Source organism: Gossypium arboreum, chromosome 2, assembly GCF_025698485.1.
Source record: "Gossypium arboreum isolate Shixiya-1 chromosome 2, ASM2569848v2, whole genome shotgun sequence".
In the NCBI taxonomy this organism is placed as follows: Eukaryota; Viridiplantae; Streptophyta; class Magnoliopsida; order Malvales; family Malvaceae; genus Gossypium; species Gossypium arboreum.
In genome coordinates, this window is record NC_069071.1 from 108090518 (window position 1) to 108110450 (window position 19933).

At 30.8% G+C, this 19933-nt stretch overlaps 1 protein-coding gene across 1 annotated transcript; it reads left to right on the forward strand.

Moving 5' to 3' along the window:
- The first annotated feature begins 15294 nt into the window (after positions 1 to 15294).
- Positions 15295 to 18915, forward strand: LOC108457967 (uncharacterized). Its single transcript, XM_017757187.2, has 4 exons — positions 15295 to 15740; positions 15818 to 15905; positions 18224 to 18376; positions 18604 to 18915. The coding sequence occupies exons 1-4, from the start codon at positions 15608 to 15610 to the stop codon at positions 18635 to 18637; spliced, it is 408 nt and encodes a 135-aa protein (XP_017612676.1). The 5' UTR covers positions 15295 to 15607; the 3' UTR covers positions 18638 to 18915.
- Positions 18916 to 19933: the final 1018 nt, after the last annotated feature.

The following is a 19933-nucleotide window of genomic DNA, read 5'->3' on the forward strand; positions in this document are numbered from 1 at the left end:
TATTTTTATATACAAAAATTTATTACAATCGAGCTTGGGTTTAACATTTTTATTATGAGTTAGACTTAAGTAAAATTTTATGTCTATTTTTGGGTCGAGCATAGTCAAGCCTAAAAGGCAGATCTCAAATTCGACACCGACCTAGCTCGACCCATAATTAGGTCTAGCCATTAGGAGTAAATAGGGATGTTGTAGTAATTCGCAATCATTAGAAATTAATGGGGCAAAATGGGTAAATTATCAACACTATTTTGCTACGAACATGGGTATTATGAAAATTTAAATATAATAATATTTTAGTGAAATCACAACAGATTAAGTCTAAATAATAAATATGATTACCGCAACTCAAACTTAAATCATACATGAGACAATAAACATAATAGTATTTTAAATTATTATTAAATGGCTAATCAAAATGCAATTATTTTTATATAATATCAAACTGGACTTTTCATTTTTCTTTAAAAATTAATAATTTTTATATGTTATATAAAACGACCTCGTAATGAACTTTATCAAATAAATAAAGGTAAAATAGGTATGTAAACTTAAATGTAAGGGTCAAAATGGATCTTTCAATTTTATATAATAATTTTTATTAGAATTATAATTGTTTTTATATAATATCAAAATGCTGTTATTTTTATATAGTATCATAGACCTTTCATTTAAAAAAATATTTTCTTATTATATAAAACCACTTCCAAAGAAATTTTATGGAATAAGTAGAGGTGAAATAGATATGTAAATTTAAATATATAATAATTTTTCAATAGAAATATAAAAATAACTAATCAAAATGAAATTATTTTTATATAATATCAGTATATAAATTTTAGAATAATATCATTATATATTAATTATCTCATAACAAACATGTAATTTTCTATTTTAATTTTTGTAAGTACTGACATGAACCTTTTTACATTCCAATAAAATTAATTAATTTCTTAAATAAAATTTTAACATTTATTGTTATAATTTTTTTATCATTGATTCAGTTTTTTAATTTTGACTATTCTACTATTACATTTTAATTAATTAATAAAACTTTCAATATTCTCTTTATTACTTTTCAATAGTTACATTTTTAAATGCTTGATAAATACTTTAATTTATCTTTTAATTTTTTCTATTGTTGTATTTTTTAAAATTTTACGTTACTAATTTTGATAGATGTTGCAATATTTCTTTATACATATATAAGCATCTTTACTTGAATTACGAAGAAGAGCTTGTCTTGAAATGGTAGCATTTGACGCTTTAATTCAAAGTTTTGAGAGAGGAAGGCTGAGTGAGAGAGGGGGGAATCAACATGGTTGAAGGGCAATGGCTCAGTATGCCCAAAGTTGAACCATTAGAACCGTTTAGTTTATATGTTTGGTATTTGTTAACTTCTTTATTTTAATTTTGCCTTTTAGTTTTTGTAATTTTTCATAAATAATGTTAACTATGATTTTCATTATCTTCTACTGTAAGTACGTGCATGAATGAAAGACTGTACATTGATATTTCTTAGATTAGTGATAAATTTTAATAAGAAACTGAGTTAGGATATAGAATCTCATGTTACATCAATATTGTGTTTCTTGGAATTGTATTTTGATCTATTTATGTAAAATGTTGCATACATATATTATCAATAGGATAATTAAAAACAATATTTTTACTGCTTATATCTATAGGGTGGTGTTCGTTAGTTATGTTTTAATTTTTAATGGTTATATGTTACAATTTTAATGAATCAATTTAACTTTAAATATTTTTTCCATAGTCATTTAGATTATTTTTAATTTATAACTAATTAGTTATACTTAAATTTTTAATCGATTACTTTTTTGTCTTTAAATTCTTTATATATATAAATATATATATATATATATATATATATATTAATGTTATCATTGCATAAGCTTTAATTGTTGTGTAAATTCTTAGTGGACAATTCTCAACAAATATTATAATTGGTTGCTCTTGACCTTGAAAATATATATAGAAGATAAAGCGAGACAAATTTAATAGTTTAAGTATCATTTTTAATGAAAAAAATACTTCAAATACTAATTTGAAAATTAGGATATAATTTAAGGGCTATTTTGCATATAAACCAAAATTGTATTACTAAAATCCATCTTGAACTATTTATGTAACACTTTTAACTCGTATCCGTTACCGAAACAGGGTTTCGAGGCATTATTAGGATTTACATATTATTTAATAAAAATTTCAATTAAATATTTACCGATTCAATCAATAGCTTGGCACTTGTCTAAGAATCAAACAACAACATTGTTAGTATCCTTGTACATATTTCATATAATTTCAACATTGATATACCTATTTTCTCGACATATCACACTTGAGTTTAATAATAGTCTCAACTTACATAATTTCCTTGTATCAACATATCAAAGATAATCATATATGTACATGTCACGAAACATATTATTCTCTTACCGTTTCTTCATAAACATATATCATTCATTTCGTTATATCAATATTTCATGCACCATCATTTCCATATATCTTATGCATATTTATTCTGGTAATAGTTCATATCAAACTTAACATAAATTATATTCCATGTACCTATACTTATTTCATTTATCTATTTTCATAATTATTTCATGCAACTATTTTGTACATATATTTCCATATGACCAATTCTTGTAAACATTTCACACAACCATTTTGTACAACCAATTCATATAACCATTCATCATCTGATACATATTATCTGAATATCAATTGTTCAACAGATGTCATAGCGTCTTCCATCCACGGTCTTATTTATCTTTGACATGATGCCATAGTGTCTTTCAACTATGGTCTTACTCATTTCTTGTCATGTTGCCATGGTATCTTGCAACCATGGTCTTGTTCATTTCATGTCACATTGCCATAGTCTCTTTAAACCATGGTCTTATTCATTTCCCGTCATGTTGCCATGGTATTTTTCAACCATGGTCTTGTTCATTTCATGTCACTTTGCCATGGTATCTTTCAACCATGGTCTTACATATTTCATGTCACGTTGCCAAGGTATCTTTCAACCATGGTCTTACACATTTCATATCATGTTGCAATTGGTATCTTTCAACTATAGTCTTACACATTTCATTTCAGAAAGCACATTCCCGTGAACATCATCCTTACAGCGGGATTACCAGTCCAGGTTAAATCCCCTGTAATATAAACTCATAGAGTATTGTCGAGATTACCAGTCCAGGCTAAATCCCCTGCAACGACAATTACTCTAATGAGCTTGGATCTGAATTACCAGTCCAGGCTAAATTCAAACTCTAATTCGGATTACCCGTCCGGGCTAAATCCATTTTACACGTATTCTTCGGGATGGCTATATCAGGATAGGATAACTCGTCCGGGCTAGATCCTTTTTACCGTCAATTGCTTTTCGTTTAACCGGGATTTCTACCCCTTTTTATCAAATATATCAATGTTTCATCAATTTTCATATAAGGGATATTTAAATCATATTCACATCAATAACATATATTTCAAGTATTTAAGAATATAATTCAAGTTACACGAACTTACCTGGCGAAATTGCAGAAATATCAAGATTCAGGGGCATTTTGGTAAATTTTTTATTTTCTCCGGTTTTCACCCAATCTTGATCCAAATTAATAATTTCATTCAATTTATTAATTTAACCAATAAAACAATTCATTTCCTTCATTTTGGTCATTTTTGACATTTTTACAAAATTGTCCTTATAGTTCTTCTTTTATTCAATTTAGTCCCTGAGCCTAAAACATACAAATTATCCATTTTAAATGTAAACCCTTGCTAGCTGAAAAATCATATATTTATTTTCCTCCTCCTCCTCTCCATTCCACATCCTTAATTTATATAACATGCTACAAGTAACATTATCAATAATTTCACTATTTACTTATATGTATATTCAAAACTGTCCATTTGCGTCATAGTCACTAAATTATTTATATCTTGAGTTACAGAACACAAAATTAAGATCCACCAATTTTCCATGAAACTAGACTTAAGTATCTTCTTACCATAAAATTTTCAGAATTTTTTATTTAGCCAATAAGTACAATTTATTCTTTAAATTCACCCATGTTATGTTGTCTGATAGTTCTGACCCTTCTTCACTAAAAATTAATTATCTCATCGTACAGGATTCAAATGATGTTACCATTTATTTCTCTTGAAAATAGACTAATTAAGGATTTTAAACATATAAATTTAAGCCATTAATTATTTTTCTCCAAATTTTGATGATTTTCCAAAGTAAGATCAGGGGAACCCAAAGTCACTCTGACCTTGTCTCACAAAATTTATTATTTCTCATACTTCATAATTCCATTGCTTACATCGTTTCTTCTATAAGAAACTAGACTCAATAAGATTTAATTACATTTTTTTTCATCCTCAAATTATATTTCCACAATTTATGGTGATTTTTCAAAGTTAGCCTACTGCTGCTGTCCAAAACTGTTTTAGTGCAAGATGTTTATTTACCACGTTTACAACACCCTTATTTCTTTCTCTACACTATTTCTCATCACTTTCTCTTATTTTCTCTTCACTAACATATCAAGAACATAGGACTATATGTAAGGAAACTCTATATTAACATCAATCCCATGCTTTTTCAATAATATCAAACTTAAAAATATATTGAAATCTTGATGTTCTTACCTTGTCTCATTGATTTCAATCTTTAACTTGATTTTCTCTCTCCTCCAGCTTCTATTTCTTGAATCTAACTTGATATTCTAGCTCCTCATAGTCTCCTTGTCATCTTTCTCTCTTGGTAGCTATGGAAATTCTTTTGATTTTTGGTTGAAAATGATGAATTTTTGGTAAAAAGACCAAATTGTAAAGAAATGAAAACTTATTTTCTTCTTCTTCTCCTCACATTGGTATTGCATGGGAAAGATGATGAAAATTCTTCATCTTTCCTTCCTAATAAAATAATAATAAAATAATAATAAAATATCTTATTAAAATATTAATAAAATAATATTTATCTAATTAAATAATTATAAAATATCAAAATATCTCTAGCATAATTATTGCCTTCTAGAATTCTCTCTCTTTTCAATTGACCATTTTGCCCTTTATGATCTTTTAAAATTCCATCCTTGAGTCATCATTTAAATTTGATAAAATTGTAATTTAGTCCCTCGTGATTCTTCACCTTTTCAATTTGGTCCTAATTCATCAATTTCCTTTGGTTTCTAGATTATTCCACCCTTAAAATATTTGCATTATTAGTCTTTCAACTTTTTCATATTTACACTTTAATCCTTCAAATTTTAAGTATTTACTATTGAGCCACAAAACTTTTCTCACTTTTATAATTTAGTCCTTTATTGAATCAAGATATCATAATCTACTTCTCAATGTTGTCATAACTCAAAATTTTCCTTTTGTCACTTTATTTCCTTATTTTACTTTATCAAAGATAATATCTTACTATAAAATTTTCCGAGGTATTATAATCTAAATTTTTATTAATAAAATATTAATATAAACATTAAAGAATTATATTTTTTGTACAAATAGACTAAACAAAATTGGTATATACAAAGAAATATAAATATTTTCATATAATATTAAAGATTCATCATTTAAACTTTGATTGTATTGGCAAAACTGATATTAAAATATTGAGTGTTAAGTTTGAGTCTCATATCAAATGAATCATATATCAATTCTCCTCTAAATTTATTTTAATTAATTAATTTGAGTTAAGTTATTAAAATTTACTCTTATAAAATGTTTGAATATATAATCAAACTATATTTAAAGGAAGTTATATTATGATTTTTTTTACATTTATATTGTAATTTTAATACTATTTATGATTGGTTAAAGTGTTTAGAAGGTCACTTTATTATAGGATTAAATCAAATTAATCTCTTTATTATTAAATAGATCAATTTAATCCTTATATTATTAAAGTGAATCAACTAAGTCCAAATTATTATAGAGTTAACATTTATTGTATAAAAATGTATTGCAATTCAATTCCAAACAAATTATTTCATTTACAAAATCATGAAAAACTTTAAAATAGTAAATGTTTAACTCTATTCAAACATGGCTTTGTTTTATTCTTTTAATAGTATATGGACTAAATTGATCTGTAGTAACCTGATACAACGATGTTGAAAATTATAGTTTCAGGGCCTCATTTTAGTGAACTGAGTTCTAAATAATAAATAAAAATATTTGTGGAGTTATGTTAAAAATGAATCGAATTAAGGATAAGTAATTTAGTTAATTGGAATATTTAATCTAATCCAATGACTAAATTGTAAAGTTCATTTGCTTTAGATTTTAATCAAAGAATATTTAAAGGGATTTGAGTTGTAATTAATTCGAAGGCTTAAAATAACAATTAGATTTTGTTGAAATAAAGCTTAGTGAACGATAAGTGGGCTGTGAATTATTATTGGTTAATTTTTGTATATATGTTGAAAAAAAAATTTTAATTGAGAAATTATGTTGAAATCCTAAAAATTTATCGATCTACATTGTTTTTGGAGAGAGAAAGGAAAATACACCCTACATGACGCATTTTCACTGCGTAGTCTCCCACCTGAAAAGAAATCACTTCGACTATAAGTCGATGAGCACCAGACTCTTTTTTTTTTTTTTGTATGTTCCCAACTGTGGCTTTTCACAAGTATTACTTTGGCTGAGTCGATGAGTGTTGGACACATTAACCATCAAACGTTTTGACGAGTGCTAGGCATAATCAGTGCTTCGAATAAATTGATGAGCATCGAGCGCAATTTTTTTGGTTTAAGTGGTACCAATGAGGCACTGGGTGTAGAATTACGGTGTTAGTAAGATTTGTAAATTAGTTTGGGTTTGAGCTATGTATTAATGAATATAAATGTTGAATATGAACGATGGTTTAATTTAAATTGGTAATGCAATGCGATATGACAAAATGAGACAAAATTGAATAATGTTGCATACAATGTTAGCAAAAGTGATAATAAGTTCATTTAAATAGTTTGGTTAGTTGAAATATCACATTTTGTTTATTTGAGATACATGTGTATATTAATGTATTAGAAGGAAACAAATCATCTAAGTCCAGTCATCTAAATTTCATGTTATATTGAGTGAGTTATAGAAATACTATTGGAATTATCACTTACCAAATGATCTTGTTTTCATATGCAGGTTAGGTCTATTTTAAGATCTTGTACTCAGAGTCGTCAGCATCCAACTGACAAATCTTAGACTCCACAAAGTTCATATTTTGTTTTGTTTCAAGTTGGCATGTACTTCGCTTTCTTTAGTATAGTCATTTGGCTATAGTTATGTATATGTGACATGAAAGATTTAATGAAAGATTTAACTTTTGGTTGCAATAATTATAATGTTATTAGTTAATTAAATGGTTTTAGTGTGATTGCTTAATTTTTGTATGTTTTGAAATATCAAAGTGTTGAGAATTGATTTGGGAGATGATTTGAATATGAATATATTGTGAAATCTGAAATTTTTTGTAAGGTTTTTTTTATGTAAAATAAGTTGAGATGTTGTTGAAATTTTTAATGAAATAATTTTACCACTATACTTTTATTTTGATAAAGTGAGATAGAAAAGCAGGTTGCTTCAGCAACGGAATGTGACATTTTATATCCAGATCCACCAACTGAGTCGGGTATAAAGTATCAGGGATCCATTTAATAAAAGAGTGATTAATTTGGTCAAGTCCTTTATAATAGAAAGAATGAGTCAGGATAATGTCAAATCACCATATATCCATACTATGCGTGTCAAGAGATAGTATTGTAAAGTATATAGATAGTATTGTAAAGTATATACAGAGTACCTCAATATCCACGCGAAAATTGAGTACAGGATTAAAAGATTAAATTATGTATTTATTTAATTACAATAAAATTCACATTTTATGGTTGGACTTTTCTTTTTTTTTTTGAAATCAATTGACTGAGTATATTATTAGAAAAGACTAGAAAAAAGACATAAAGACCCAACAAAGACCCTTGAGCCCAGGCTTATTACATCAAACCTAATTCAAATATGGCCCCATTATTTTATGGATTAATAAAGCCCTCCTAAAAAGCTGTAAAAATGAACATAACTTAAAAGAAACAATAAACAATAAATACGTCTGAATAAAAATAGGAAACTAGTTGTCTACTCAGTCATCTCAAACGGCTGGCCTCCACTACCATTAATTGAGTTGTCATTTCCAAGCCCGTATCCGTTTTGACGATAGCAATACCAAGGATAAAGTTTTTATTTACTATCCCTTTTTTTTGAAATCAAAATTCTTCATCCTCTCCTTCAGTCTGGTCTTCGTGCCCATCTTCCCTCCGAGACTAAAGGGTGCCGATTCACCTCCTCTCCCACCAGGTAAAAGATCTCTCTGCTTTGTAGAGTGTGCTTTGAGAATCTGTATGCTTGCCAGTTCCCTGATCTATGGATGTGCTTAAAGATAATTTCTTGAAAGCATGAATTCTTGTTCTGAATGTCTTTTATGATCGCTCCAATCCCTAATTTATCTGTTGAAGAAATCTGAAATTTTTTAATTACGGTTCTGGAATCCCCCATTATTATAACCGATTGTATACCTATTGTTATCCTAGCTTTATACCTTCCAAGCATGCGAATGCTTCTGCTGCGAACGGGCAAGGGATGTTGTTGTGAAGGGTCGATTTTAAAACTAGGAGTTCGCCCATCAATCCCCAAACCACCAAACCTGTCGCTGATTTTAAGTTTCGATTGTCGAACGCTGCATCAAACTGGATCGTTATTCTCGGTATGTCCTCTTGAACTTTGTAATTTTTACTTGTGTTTAAAGGGGTCTGATTTTCTGTCACTCTTTCATTTTCTGCCATATACCCCTATATTCGTTGGACAAGTTGTCTCCTTGTCGTCTCTTTCCTCTCGTGCATTAGCTGATTTCTGGAGAACCAGATTAGCTATAAAGCAATACAGAAAATGCGGCATTGGTCCTCAGTTCCTCTATTGAAAACTGATGTGAGCCACTCCCATAGAGTTTGATTCATATTTCCCGTGACCCAAGATAGATGTAAACATTGCCACGCTTCTATTGTTACAGGACATTGTCTGAAAATATAAGGACTGTCTTCAACCCCAGCATGGCAACGGGGGCATCTGTCACTTGCAATAATCCTTCTATATATGAGATTTGCTAGATGGGGGATGAAATCCCAGGAGATTCGCCAGATAGTTATAGTAATTTTTTAAGGAAGTTGTAAGCCCCATAATTTTTTATTAAAATTTGTAGTTTCGGTTTGTAATAAGTAATTACTAGGATCCAGATTAGCCCCTTGTAATAGTTTGTAGGCACTTCGAACTGAGAATTCCCCGAACGGTTCTTCTTTCCAAACTTGAATATCTTCATGATCCGTCTCTGCAAGTGGGATCTGTAAAATTTTATTCGCAGTTTTTCGTTGAAAAGGTATCATAGATTAGCTCCGTCTTCCACTTTTTATTTTGAATGTCGATGGGATCTGAAACTGATTGTAACTCCTCATTTTTTGTTCTGTTATGTCCTTCCACTTTGTCGATCCCCTGAATCCACCTATCATCCCAGATTGAAATGTTATCCCCTCTACCCACTCTCTACCACAGCCCTCTTTGGAGAAGTCCCTTGGCAGCCTAAATACTCTTTCAGGTAAGTGAAGGTAAATTTTCCAACTCTGCATTTAGAAAATTTGATCGCGAATAATATTTTGCTTTTAGAACTCTGGCCAATAATGAATTCGTATAAGTAATAAGACGCCAACCTTGTTTGGCTAATGATGCAATATTGAATTGACCAAAATTTCGAAAACCTAATCTATCATTTTCTTTCAAAAAATAAAGATTTTTCCAAACGCACCAATGAATGCCCTTTTTTCTATGTCCCTTTTGCCACCAGAACTTCGCAACGATACTTTCAAGTTCATCACATAGCTTTTTAGGTAATAAAAAACAGGTCATCGTATAAGTAGGTATGGCCTGGAGAATGGATTTTATAAAAAAAATTTTTCCGCCTTGAGATAAAAACCTATTACTCCAATTATCAATACGTTTTTTGAGGCGATCCTTCAAATTTTGAAAAGAGTCATTTTTCCTCCAACCCACTATATTCGGTAATCCTAAATATCGTTCTAGTTCGTTCGAGTTTCGGATCCCTATTAAGTTAACAACTAATTTTCTATTTTCCTCCGTAGTATTCCTACTAAAAAATACCGTTGATTTTTCAAAATTCACGCATTGACTCAAACACGATCTATATTCGCGTAAAATGTCCTTAAACAATTTTGCTCCCCTGGTTGTAGCCTCTCCGAATAAAATACAATCATTAACAAATAGAAGGTGGGAAATTGGTGGACCACTTCTACTAACCTTAACACCTTTGAAAAACCCCTCATTTGTAGCAAGTCTTAGTAAGTTGGAAAGACCCTTTCCACATAGAAGAAAAAGGAACGGACTTAGAGAATCACCCTATCGAAGGCCTCTGGTGGGCAGAAACTTTTCTCCAATATTCCCATTAATGGCCACTGAATAAGAAACCGTAGTTACACATTTCATAAAATCATCTACCCATATTTGGTCAAATCCCATTCGTAGCATTATCTCCTTTATGAAATTCTATTCAACCTTATCATATGCTTTACTCATGTCGAGTTTAACTGCCATAAAGCCCTTCTTCCCCAATCTATTGTGTTTTAGCATATGCAATATTTAGTAGGCCAATAAGATATTATCTGAAATTAAGCGTCCTGGCACAAAGGCACTCTGCGCACCATCAATACATTTCTCAATAACCCCTCGAATCTGATTTGCAATTACCTTCACCAGAATTTTTAAAGTACATTACATAGACTAATTGGCTTAAATTGTGTCATATTTGAAAGGTTGAAAACTTTTGGAATAAGCACTATATTAGTAGAATTAAAAGAGCTCACGTCCGTGTCCTCATTAAGGAGTTGTAAACAAAAGGAGGTGACATCCTCTCCAACAATATGCCAGCATTTCTGATAAAAGAGACCTTGGAATCCATCTTCTCCTGGTGCCTTTGTGGGTCCCATGACAAACACTGCTTCTTGAATCTCCTCTTTTGTGTATGTTGTTGTAAGCTTTCAATTGTCCTCCTTATTAATACATCGATCAATCCCAGTCATCAAATGGTCATAGTTCCCCCTATCCCCTGCTGAAAACAAATTTAGAAAATAAGATCGTGCAGCCCCTTCAATTTCCTGCAAGGCCTCCAATTCTCTCCTATTTTCGTTTCGCAGCCTATGAATAAAATTTGTCTTTCGATGCTGTGTGGCTTGACTGTGAAAAAATGCTATATTTTTATCCCTAAATTTTAGCCAATTCAATCGGGCCCTCTGCTTCCAATAGCGCTCATCTTTCTCGATCTCTAAATTTAAGTAGATTTTCGTGTCAATCAAATCAGCTAAATTGTTATCATCTCTATCAGCTTCAGTTAGCTCGGCTAATTTTTCCATGAGGACCTTTTTTTTCCTTTTTCCTACCTACTTGAATTTGCCCAGCCCACTGTTTTAACTCTATTTTTAAAAACTCCAGCTTCTGCAAAAGACCACTTGCAGACTTCTCCTACAGAACCTAAACTTTACGAATGAAAGAATCCTCCAAAACCCACCATGCTTCAAATTTAAACGTACAATTCCTCAATTGATTTTTATTCTTTCTTATATCAATTAGAAGAGGGCAATGGTCTGAAAAAAAGTGTACCATGTGTTGAACTTTCACCTCCGGAAACAAAGTGATCCATACTACATTAGCAACACCTCTATCCAATCGTTCTTGAATATTTGTCTCCGGTAAATTACCTCTCTCCCAAGTGAACCAATGTCCTAAAAATCCCACGCCATTCAGTTGACATTCCTCTAAAGTTCTTCGAAACTGTTCCATCATTATTTCATCTCTAGGCAGCACTTCTTTTTTCTCGAAATCGTACATAATTTCATTAAAGTCTCCACAAACCAACCAAGGGATATCTATATTAGAAGTCAAACTTTTCAGAACAGCCCAGGAATCGTTCCTGTCTTGTGCGTATGGGGATCCGTAAAATCTTGTAAATCTCCAATTGGTTCCTGATTCATTGTCTCCAATTAACACATCAATATGTCTTCTAGAAAAATTTTGGAGTGTAATATTAGCATCAATCTTCCAAGCTAAACACAACCCACCCCTCGTACAATCTGAATCGACTTCAATACCATTAACAAAGCCACAACTTCTACGTACTCGTTCCATCTGTCTTTTGCAAAGTTTTGTCTCTGTAAAGAAGACAATTTTAGGATTATGAGACTTCAAAAAATGTCGAAGTCTCCGAATCATTCGTGGGCTCCCCAACCCACGAACATTCCAACTTATGATTTTCATTGCGCCCGGTCGACTTGCCTTGTGGCAGCCGCCGATGATACAAGGTTAAACTCAACCATTCTTCTATTCTTTGCCGTGTCATTGTCATTTCCCTCCTTTCCTGTCAGACCTTCCATCTCCCATTGATTACGCTTTTTCCCCTCTTCCCCTATTAAAATACCATTTTTCAAGTCATGATCCATGGCAGTTTGCAACTGATCCAGCCAAGGTTTCTCCCTCCTTTGCTCAAGAGCTGACATTCCCCCTTTAATGTTAAAACCCAAAATCGGATCAATAAATGTCCCACTTCTTTCTTTGTTTACCCCATCCCATGATCTACTTCCTAGAATCCGATTATCCTGCCAGCTACCTTCCCTTTTTCCTTTACCTTCTTCTCGTAGCCATATGCTATTCATTGATGTAGCTCTTTGTGATTGTGCCCTTAATGATAAGTCCCAGGCTGTTTCAACGATTTCAACCCCTAACGTCATTTTTGTCTCACAAAAAGAGTCGCTATGCCCCAGACGTTTATAAAAGAAACAGAAAAGTGATAATCGTTCATACTTAAATTTGACATATGAACATCTTCAACAGCACATGACCTTCTTCTTCCTTTTCAAAGGGCGCCTAATGTCAATCTGCACTATTTCTCTCATGTAATTTCGATTTTCTTTCCCCAAATTTGATCCAAAATATTCTAAAAAACCCCTACAAAATTCCTCAATTGTATTGTTACCTTTTCAGAAAACATCCCAATTGGAACATCGTGGATTTGTACTCAGAAAGGAGTGAAAATTAATGGTACTCTTAATGGGTCCTTCCCTATTTTTAATTTGTAAAGCACCAGTAAATATTAAAAGTCCACGGTGAACCCTTCAAAACCCTTTCCATATCCATAATATGAAAAAATTGAAAAAAGGTACCTTTTATCTCCTAGATCTCGAATTTGAACCCCACGAACAGGATGCCACAGGTTTGCCATAGTACTTTTCATGGCTGGGAAGTGAATTATACTGGCTGTTAGGAAACAACCTACTAGTTGAAACTCCCCCACTTCTCTATTCGTATTCAGATCTGTCTCAATCTGTAAGATTTCTTCCTCTTCTTCATTGATTGTCAATTGGGCTAATTCGGCTTCCATAATTGCAGGTTTAAAGGCCAGAAGACAAGACCAAATCTTCTTAAATCGTAGAAGGAAAAGAACTGGAGACGCCGATTGCAAAAAAACTAATAAACAAAAAAGAAATAGATACTAGACAAAGAACAAGAAAACCTAAAAATTCATGCCAGTGGCGGCAGACAATATCATGCTAGGGTAGCAGACAAGCACCGATTATTATTGTCTTTGCCATTTTATGGTTGGACTTCCACCCATAAAAACTCACTATTTCTAAACTCTTCAATTTTCTCAAACTCTCCTACTCTAAAAAAATTGTTAATTTTGTACTTATTTTTCAAGGAAAAAAATGGGTAAACACATTGCAAATTACGTAAAAATTCCAACTTAATTATTTTTTATTTTTAATATTTATGAAAATATTTTTAATAATTTTCAAAATTTAATATTATTGTTCTATGATTTTAAAACAATCGATATATTGAGTTATTCAAATTCTAACATAATTTATATTTCTTAGAATCCGATCATTGTATAAAAAACTATTTGAAAGATGTTAAGCTTATATGTTACACCTACGTTGAAAATCATTCAACATTTAATTGCCGCCTCGGTGAAAAGATAAAAGTCAGAAATGTTTACGTCCCATTTGCCATACAAGGAAGCAACCATTAGCCGTAAAAATGTCACTTTAATAATCAAACTTCCAATCCAGAAGGAGGTGGTAATTGCAGCTAGTGGCATCAATCTAAACAACAAGTACGATCAGTTTTTGCATGCTATGCCCTCAAATTTGATAGGTGCCAGATGAAGTAAAAAACTAAAAAAAATAACTTATCAAATTTGATTTATTTTCTAAAAATATATATCCCAAATAATGAGTCGATATTAATTATTTTTAAATTACCTTCTTTGTTGTACGTTTGGTCTAATGCTATCACTTATTAATTTTAATTTTCTTAATTATAAAATATATAAGAATATATGTCAGAAAAAATTTAGGAATATAGATCAAAATTTAAATATTTAGAAAAATAGACTGATTTTTTGTAAATATGGTAAAAACGCGTTTAAGGAAAGCACTTTTAAAAAATACTTCTTAACAAAAATATTTTCTCTTAAAATGTTAGTTTTTTAGTTAGATGGTTAAGTGTTACTATTTTATTCCTTTAAGTCTCAAGTTCAACTCCTATCTCAAACATATTTATTTTTGTTAATTTATATATTTAATTAATAACTCTTTTATTTATATAAATAAAATAATAAATATGGATTTGTACAATAAAAATATATCTATCTTTCATTATGTTGAAAATATTTTAATTAATAATTATTTTATTGATGTAAACAAAATAATAAATATGGAGTTATATAATGAGAATATATATTATATGTATTATGTTAAAATATTTTATTTTTTGAAAAATATTAACTAATTTTTTATATATTTTTCTTTATATATAACTTTTATAGTGAATATTTATTTTCTCCACCAACATGGTGAATATGATAATTTCTATTATTATAAAATCAAATAGTTATTTTAAATATTATTATTTTTTAAATATAAAATATTTTAAAAATTATATTTTTATATGTAAAAATTAATTGATGTACCCAAAATTATTTTGTATGTAACAAATGCCACATATACAAAATCAATCTATTTCTTTAAATAGTTAAAATTTCGGCTTATATCCCTAATATTTTTCAGAATCAGTATATTCTTCTAATTTTCTCAAAATTATTTATTGTATTATTTATAAAATTTATAAAATAAATAATTTAATATATTTTAATTTTAATCGTTTTCGGTTTATTGACGTGGTGATTTAGCTTATAGAAACAGAGCAGATGGATAAATAATTGAAAAGAAAAAGGTGCAATATTGTTGTGAAAATCTCTAATGTACACTAATGTACGCATTCGGAGGAAGGAGCGAAGGAAGAGGCAGAGAGACAGAGAGAGAGAGAGAGAGAGAGCGGGGAAAATAACAGTTGAGAATAGGCTGCGCTTGAAAAGGGAGGGTTAAGGGAAGAAAAATGGAAATGTTATTTTATTCTCAATAATTGGTTTAATTTCGAAAAAAGAAATCAAATGGATTTAGGCGAGCTGTGGGCGATCTTCGGTCCCGGTGTCGCGGGCGCCGTATTCGGTGCCGGCTGGTGGTTTTGGGTCGACGCCGTCGTTTGTAGCTCCGTTAATATCTCTTTCGTCCACTATTTACCTGGTACACCTAATTACTTTCCTTCTTTTTTTAATATATTTTCTATTTCGTGTTAATTATTTGGCCGAATTTTATTTAAGGAATATTTGCATCTATCGCGGCTTTGATGTTTAATTGTGTTAGAAAAGACGATATTGATTACTCTCCGTATGATGAAGGCGAGTGGAGGTTTGCTGATTCTTATCTTCTTCAATTTCTCACTGTTTTTTCAGTTCATTTTTTTTATGGAATTTGCGTTTCATCCACTATTGGATTTTGATTTTGCTTACTTTAACTGTTTTTTTTGCTAAAATAGTCATCATTTTTCCCATGATTGGAGAGATACCTAATTACTTAGGGTTTACTTGTTCCTCGGTGATGGTGTTGTGAGTTGTGATATTTTCGACGTGAATTTGGGATGTTTCTGTACATTTTAGCTGATTGAAAAATATTTCTTGTCTTGAAGTTCTTACCTTGTCTACAGAATCAAGGCTTATGATGTAGCGGTCACTTTGAAATCCAAACTTGATAAGCACTAGAATTTCGTCACAGTCTTGCATCTCAATTAATTTATTCCTTTTGGTATCAACAAATTTAACATTAATGCAAATGATATTTAATTGTGTATGATGGTGACTATTTGCACAGACATAGGTCCAGAAGTTCCGTTCAAAATTAGTGTTATTGCATGTAAAGTGCCTACGTTTTAGGTTCAAGTTTAGACAGCATGGATGCATAATTTTCAAGTGATCCTTCTAACTTAAGGATCTTAATCTTCTTGTAGAATTAATGAATATGGAACTATTCATTACGATCATTTTCTATAGTGTACTCATGGTGAACTCCCTCTTGCTCACTCATTCAACGGTGGCTGAAGCAGTGCATGATAATACTGCGAACTTGGAAATTCTTTTAGCTGCCTATATGGCATTGAGGAACTTTGTTCTTGAAACCTAAGAAAAATTAGAGGATGTATATAACCTATTTATTACCCACCTTTTCTGCATGTGTGTTATCACTAAAGTCAATCTTGAGGCAATGATTCATTTGCAAATCACGTGTCTTGTAAACTAACATGCAGTTTACAAACAGAAATTCTTCTGCAACTCAAAAATTATCATATGGCAGTGCTGAATTACAAGTTTCTTTCCTTGTAATTAGAAGTGTTGGATTCTTTTTTATTATTATACTGTTAGCAGGATTGAAATATAAGAAAACAGAGAATAAAAATAACATGAATGAAATGTTTTTCTACAATTTAGTATCTTTAAGGCTAAATATAGAGCTAGAATAAAACTTTTTTGCGAGAAAGTCTAGTATACATAAGCTGTAAAATATTTACAGTCATAACTTCCTGATTATTACCTCTGAAATTAATAAAGGAACCTAGAGGTTTTCCATAACCCTGAGTTTTCTAGAGTTCCAACTTCTACCTATTTGCTGCTGTTTTTTCACGCTAAACCACATCAATTTGCTTACAGAGATGATATAGGATTTGAGTAGTGTTGTTGTTTTCCTGAAACATGCCTTGATATATGTCAGAGTTAAGACAAAATTGTTGAACATATTGGTCTTTCATTTTAGTTTTTCTTCCACAGGGGCATAACTGGTGCTAACACATAAGTTGTCATGTCCGTTTATGGTTGCTTGAGTAAAAACTTTGGGCTATGGTGGAAAAGGAATGACTAAGACTTATCCCTGATTGTATAACCTTGGCACTTGATGAAGCCCGAAAAGTAAATGTGCTAGTGTTGTATGACTTACGGCTTAAACTATTAATTTCTGCTGTGTTCCATTGCAGTTTTAGGACTGAGCTTTTTGAATTTTTTTTTCTTTTAATCTATTTTTCTAACTTATCCTTCAACCACTCAAGCTATTCCTTTACCTGAGCTAGTTTACGCCGTACGAGTCACTGTTGAATTTGATTATGAGACACAAGAAATGCTCTTAAGCCATTTGAAGCTTCCTCTTATTTCATGTAGGTTACATGAAAGCTTAACAACCATCTTGCTTAATCACTTCAAAAATTTCATTGTAATTTAAAGAAATTTGCAAATATTGATAATATCATCTGAGCATGGTATGCTTATCAACATGGAGTAAGCATCGTGTGTGTAGCTCACCCTTGTGTAACTAAGCTGATCCGTGCAGTGCTCCAGCTGCATGACAATTTCATAATCAGGCATTGGAGTTTGGAATTTGGGAAAAGGTTTTGACTTTGTATGTATTAAAGCTGTAGGGAATTAGTAATGGTGTCTACTTTTGATTTCCTTTTGTCTTGTTTTCTTGCTTGTGCGTTGTATCTGATACAACTTGGAGATAATTTCGAAAATTGGTGATATTTAAGATTGTTTAAGCGGGAAACTTTAAGTGTTTGGAATTTGAATCAGCTGACCATCCTTGTATCTGTTTGTTGTGTGGTTTATCTCTACCTTTTTTTAGAAGAGTTACAATGCTCCTTTGGTTGCTTGTTCTGGCTAATGGATGCTAATCCTTCATCGAAACAGGTTGAAGCTCTGGCTTTTCCTTGCTTATGTTGTCTCCTTCGTTTCACTGGCTGCTTCAGTGGGCCTATTGATACAGGACTCACTAGTGACATCTGGTCCTTCATTGTGGACTGGTACTGCAGGTGTCTTACAGTGTGTGTTCGTATTAATTAGGTAAACGCTATTCCAGATTTAGAATTATGACCATCATCAATGTTCTGTTAGGTTAGTTTGTATAATTTTTTCAAATTAAAGATGAATATCTATCTTGTGGTTATGTGCCTGTGTGAGAATCATACACCGAATGGCGTATTTAAGATGTTCTTCAATTTCATTATTTGTGTATGAAACATTTTATCACCAACTCTAACAATTTTGTTAATCTGAATCGTCAACTGCAGTGGACTTATATATTGGACTTCTCACTCGGAATAACAGACAGTGTAGCTTGGAATCACAAGCGAGTCTTCAATAGTATGTGCAGGTATCATCTGTCATTTTAATTAATCAATGGTGCAATTAGAAAGGATTTTTCACCTTCTTAAATCTTGTACCCTGTAGTAAGTGTCTTGAGTGTGAAAACTAAGATTCATCCTGCTCTTTTGAAATTTATGATTTTTCAACCACGAAACGAGCGCTTGAAGCCCATTTGTTGTTTTCTTTATTACCAGTTCTATATAGGGTCGAATCATCCATGCCCCCTTTTAACAAAACCTTTTTCTTTTGTTTTGGATTGGCCATACCAATCTCTTTCCTGATTTGATTTGCCACTTTTAGGCTTTATTTGGTTTGGTAGGTGGAAAGATAAAATTTTATTGGTATCCTTGGTATAAAATATGGAAAAGTTGAATAGAAATGTAATTTTGCTTTCACTCGTTGTTAAGACAGAACTATGGAAAAGAAGTAAAAATTATATTATTTTTCTATTATACTCTTAGCATAACAAAGAAAAAGGCTGAATTCGGGTCTACTTCATTTGATGTATTCACACCTTAATTTCTAGGACTTAGGAGACTTAATTTGCTGCCTAATGTTAAATTTGATCCGAAAACTCGTGTCTTAATATTGGATTCGTATAATTTTAGCTATGGTCATCATGTTTAAAACATTACATATTTGTATATATTTTCATATGTTAATAAATTATGTTAGATTTGTATATCGGTTCCATCTTTATATTATCTGTAGTTAATGAATAATGAATTGAGTAGTAGATGTTTATATGTAAATGATGATAATAGATTGGTTAAAAGATAATGGACCAGTGAAAGCAGCATCTGAGTTAGATAGGTATTGCAAGGAATTTTGTAAGATCATTAGTGTACTTTAATGGTGGACGAGATTCTCGGATCAAACCTGTTAAAGAGCAACATTTTGGATTTTACAAAAAAAAAAAAAAAAAATTCAACATTTTGAATTTTGAATTTTGTATCTTTTTAAAGAGAAAACAAAAAAAAAGAGCTCAATCCAAAGAGATACAAATATGTACATTTTACAATTTGGACAAAATATAGATTTTAAATGTTGTAATGAACTTGAATTTGACAAAAGTTTTAATTGCATTAATAATTAAAATTATATTTTTAAATCTGAAGAGTAGAGGATTAAATTTTTGAAAAAAAAATATACAAAGAGTATGAATATATTTTAGGTTAAATTCTGCTTTTAGTCTCTATATTGACAAAAGTTGTGTGTTTGATCTTTGTATTATAATTTGATTTTAGTCTTTGT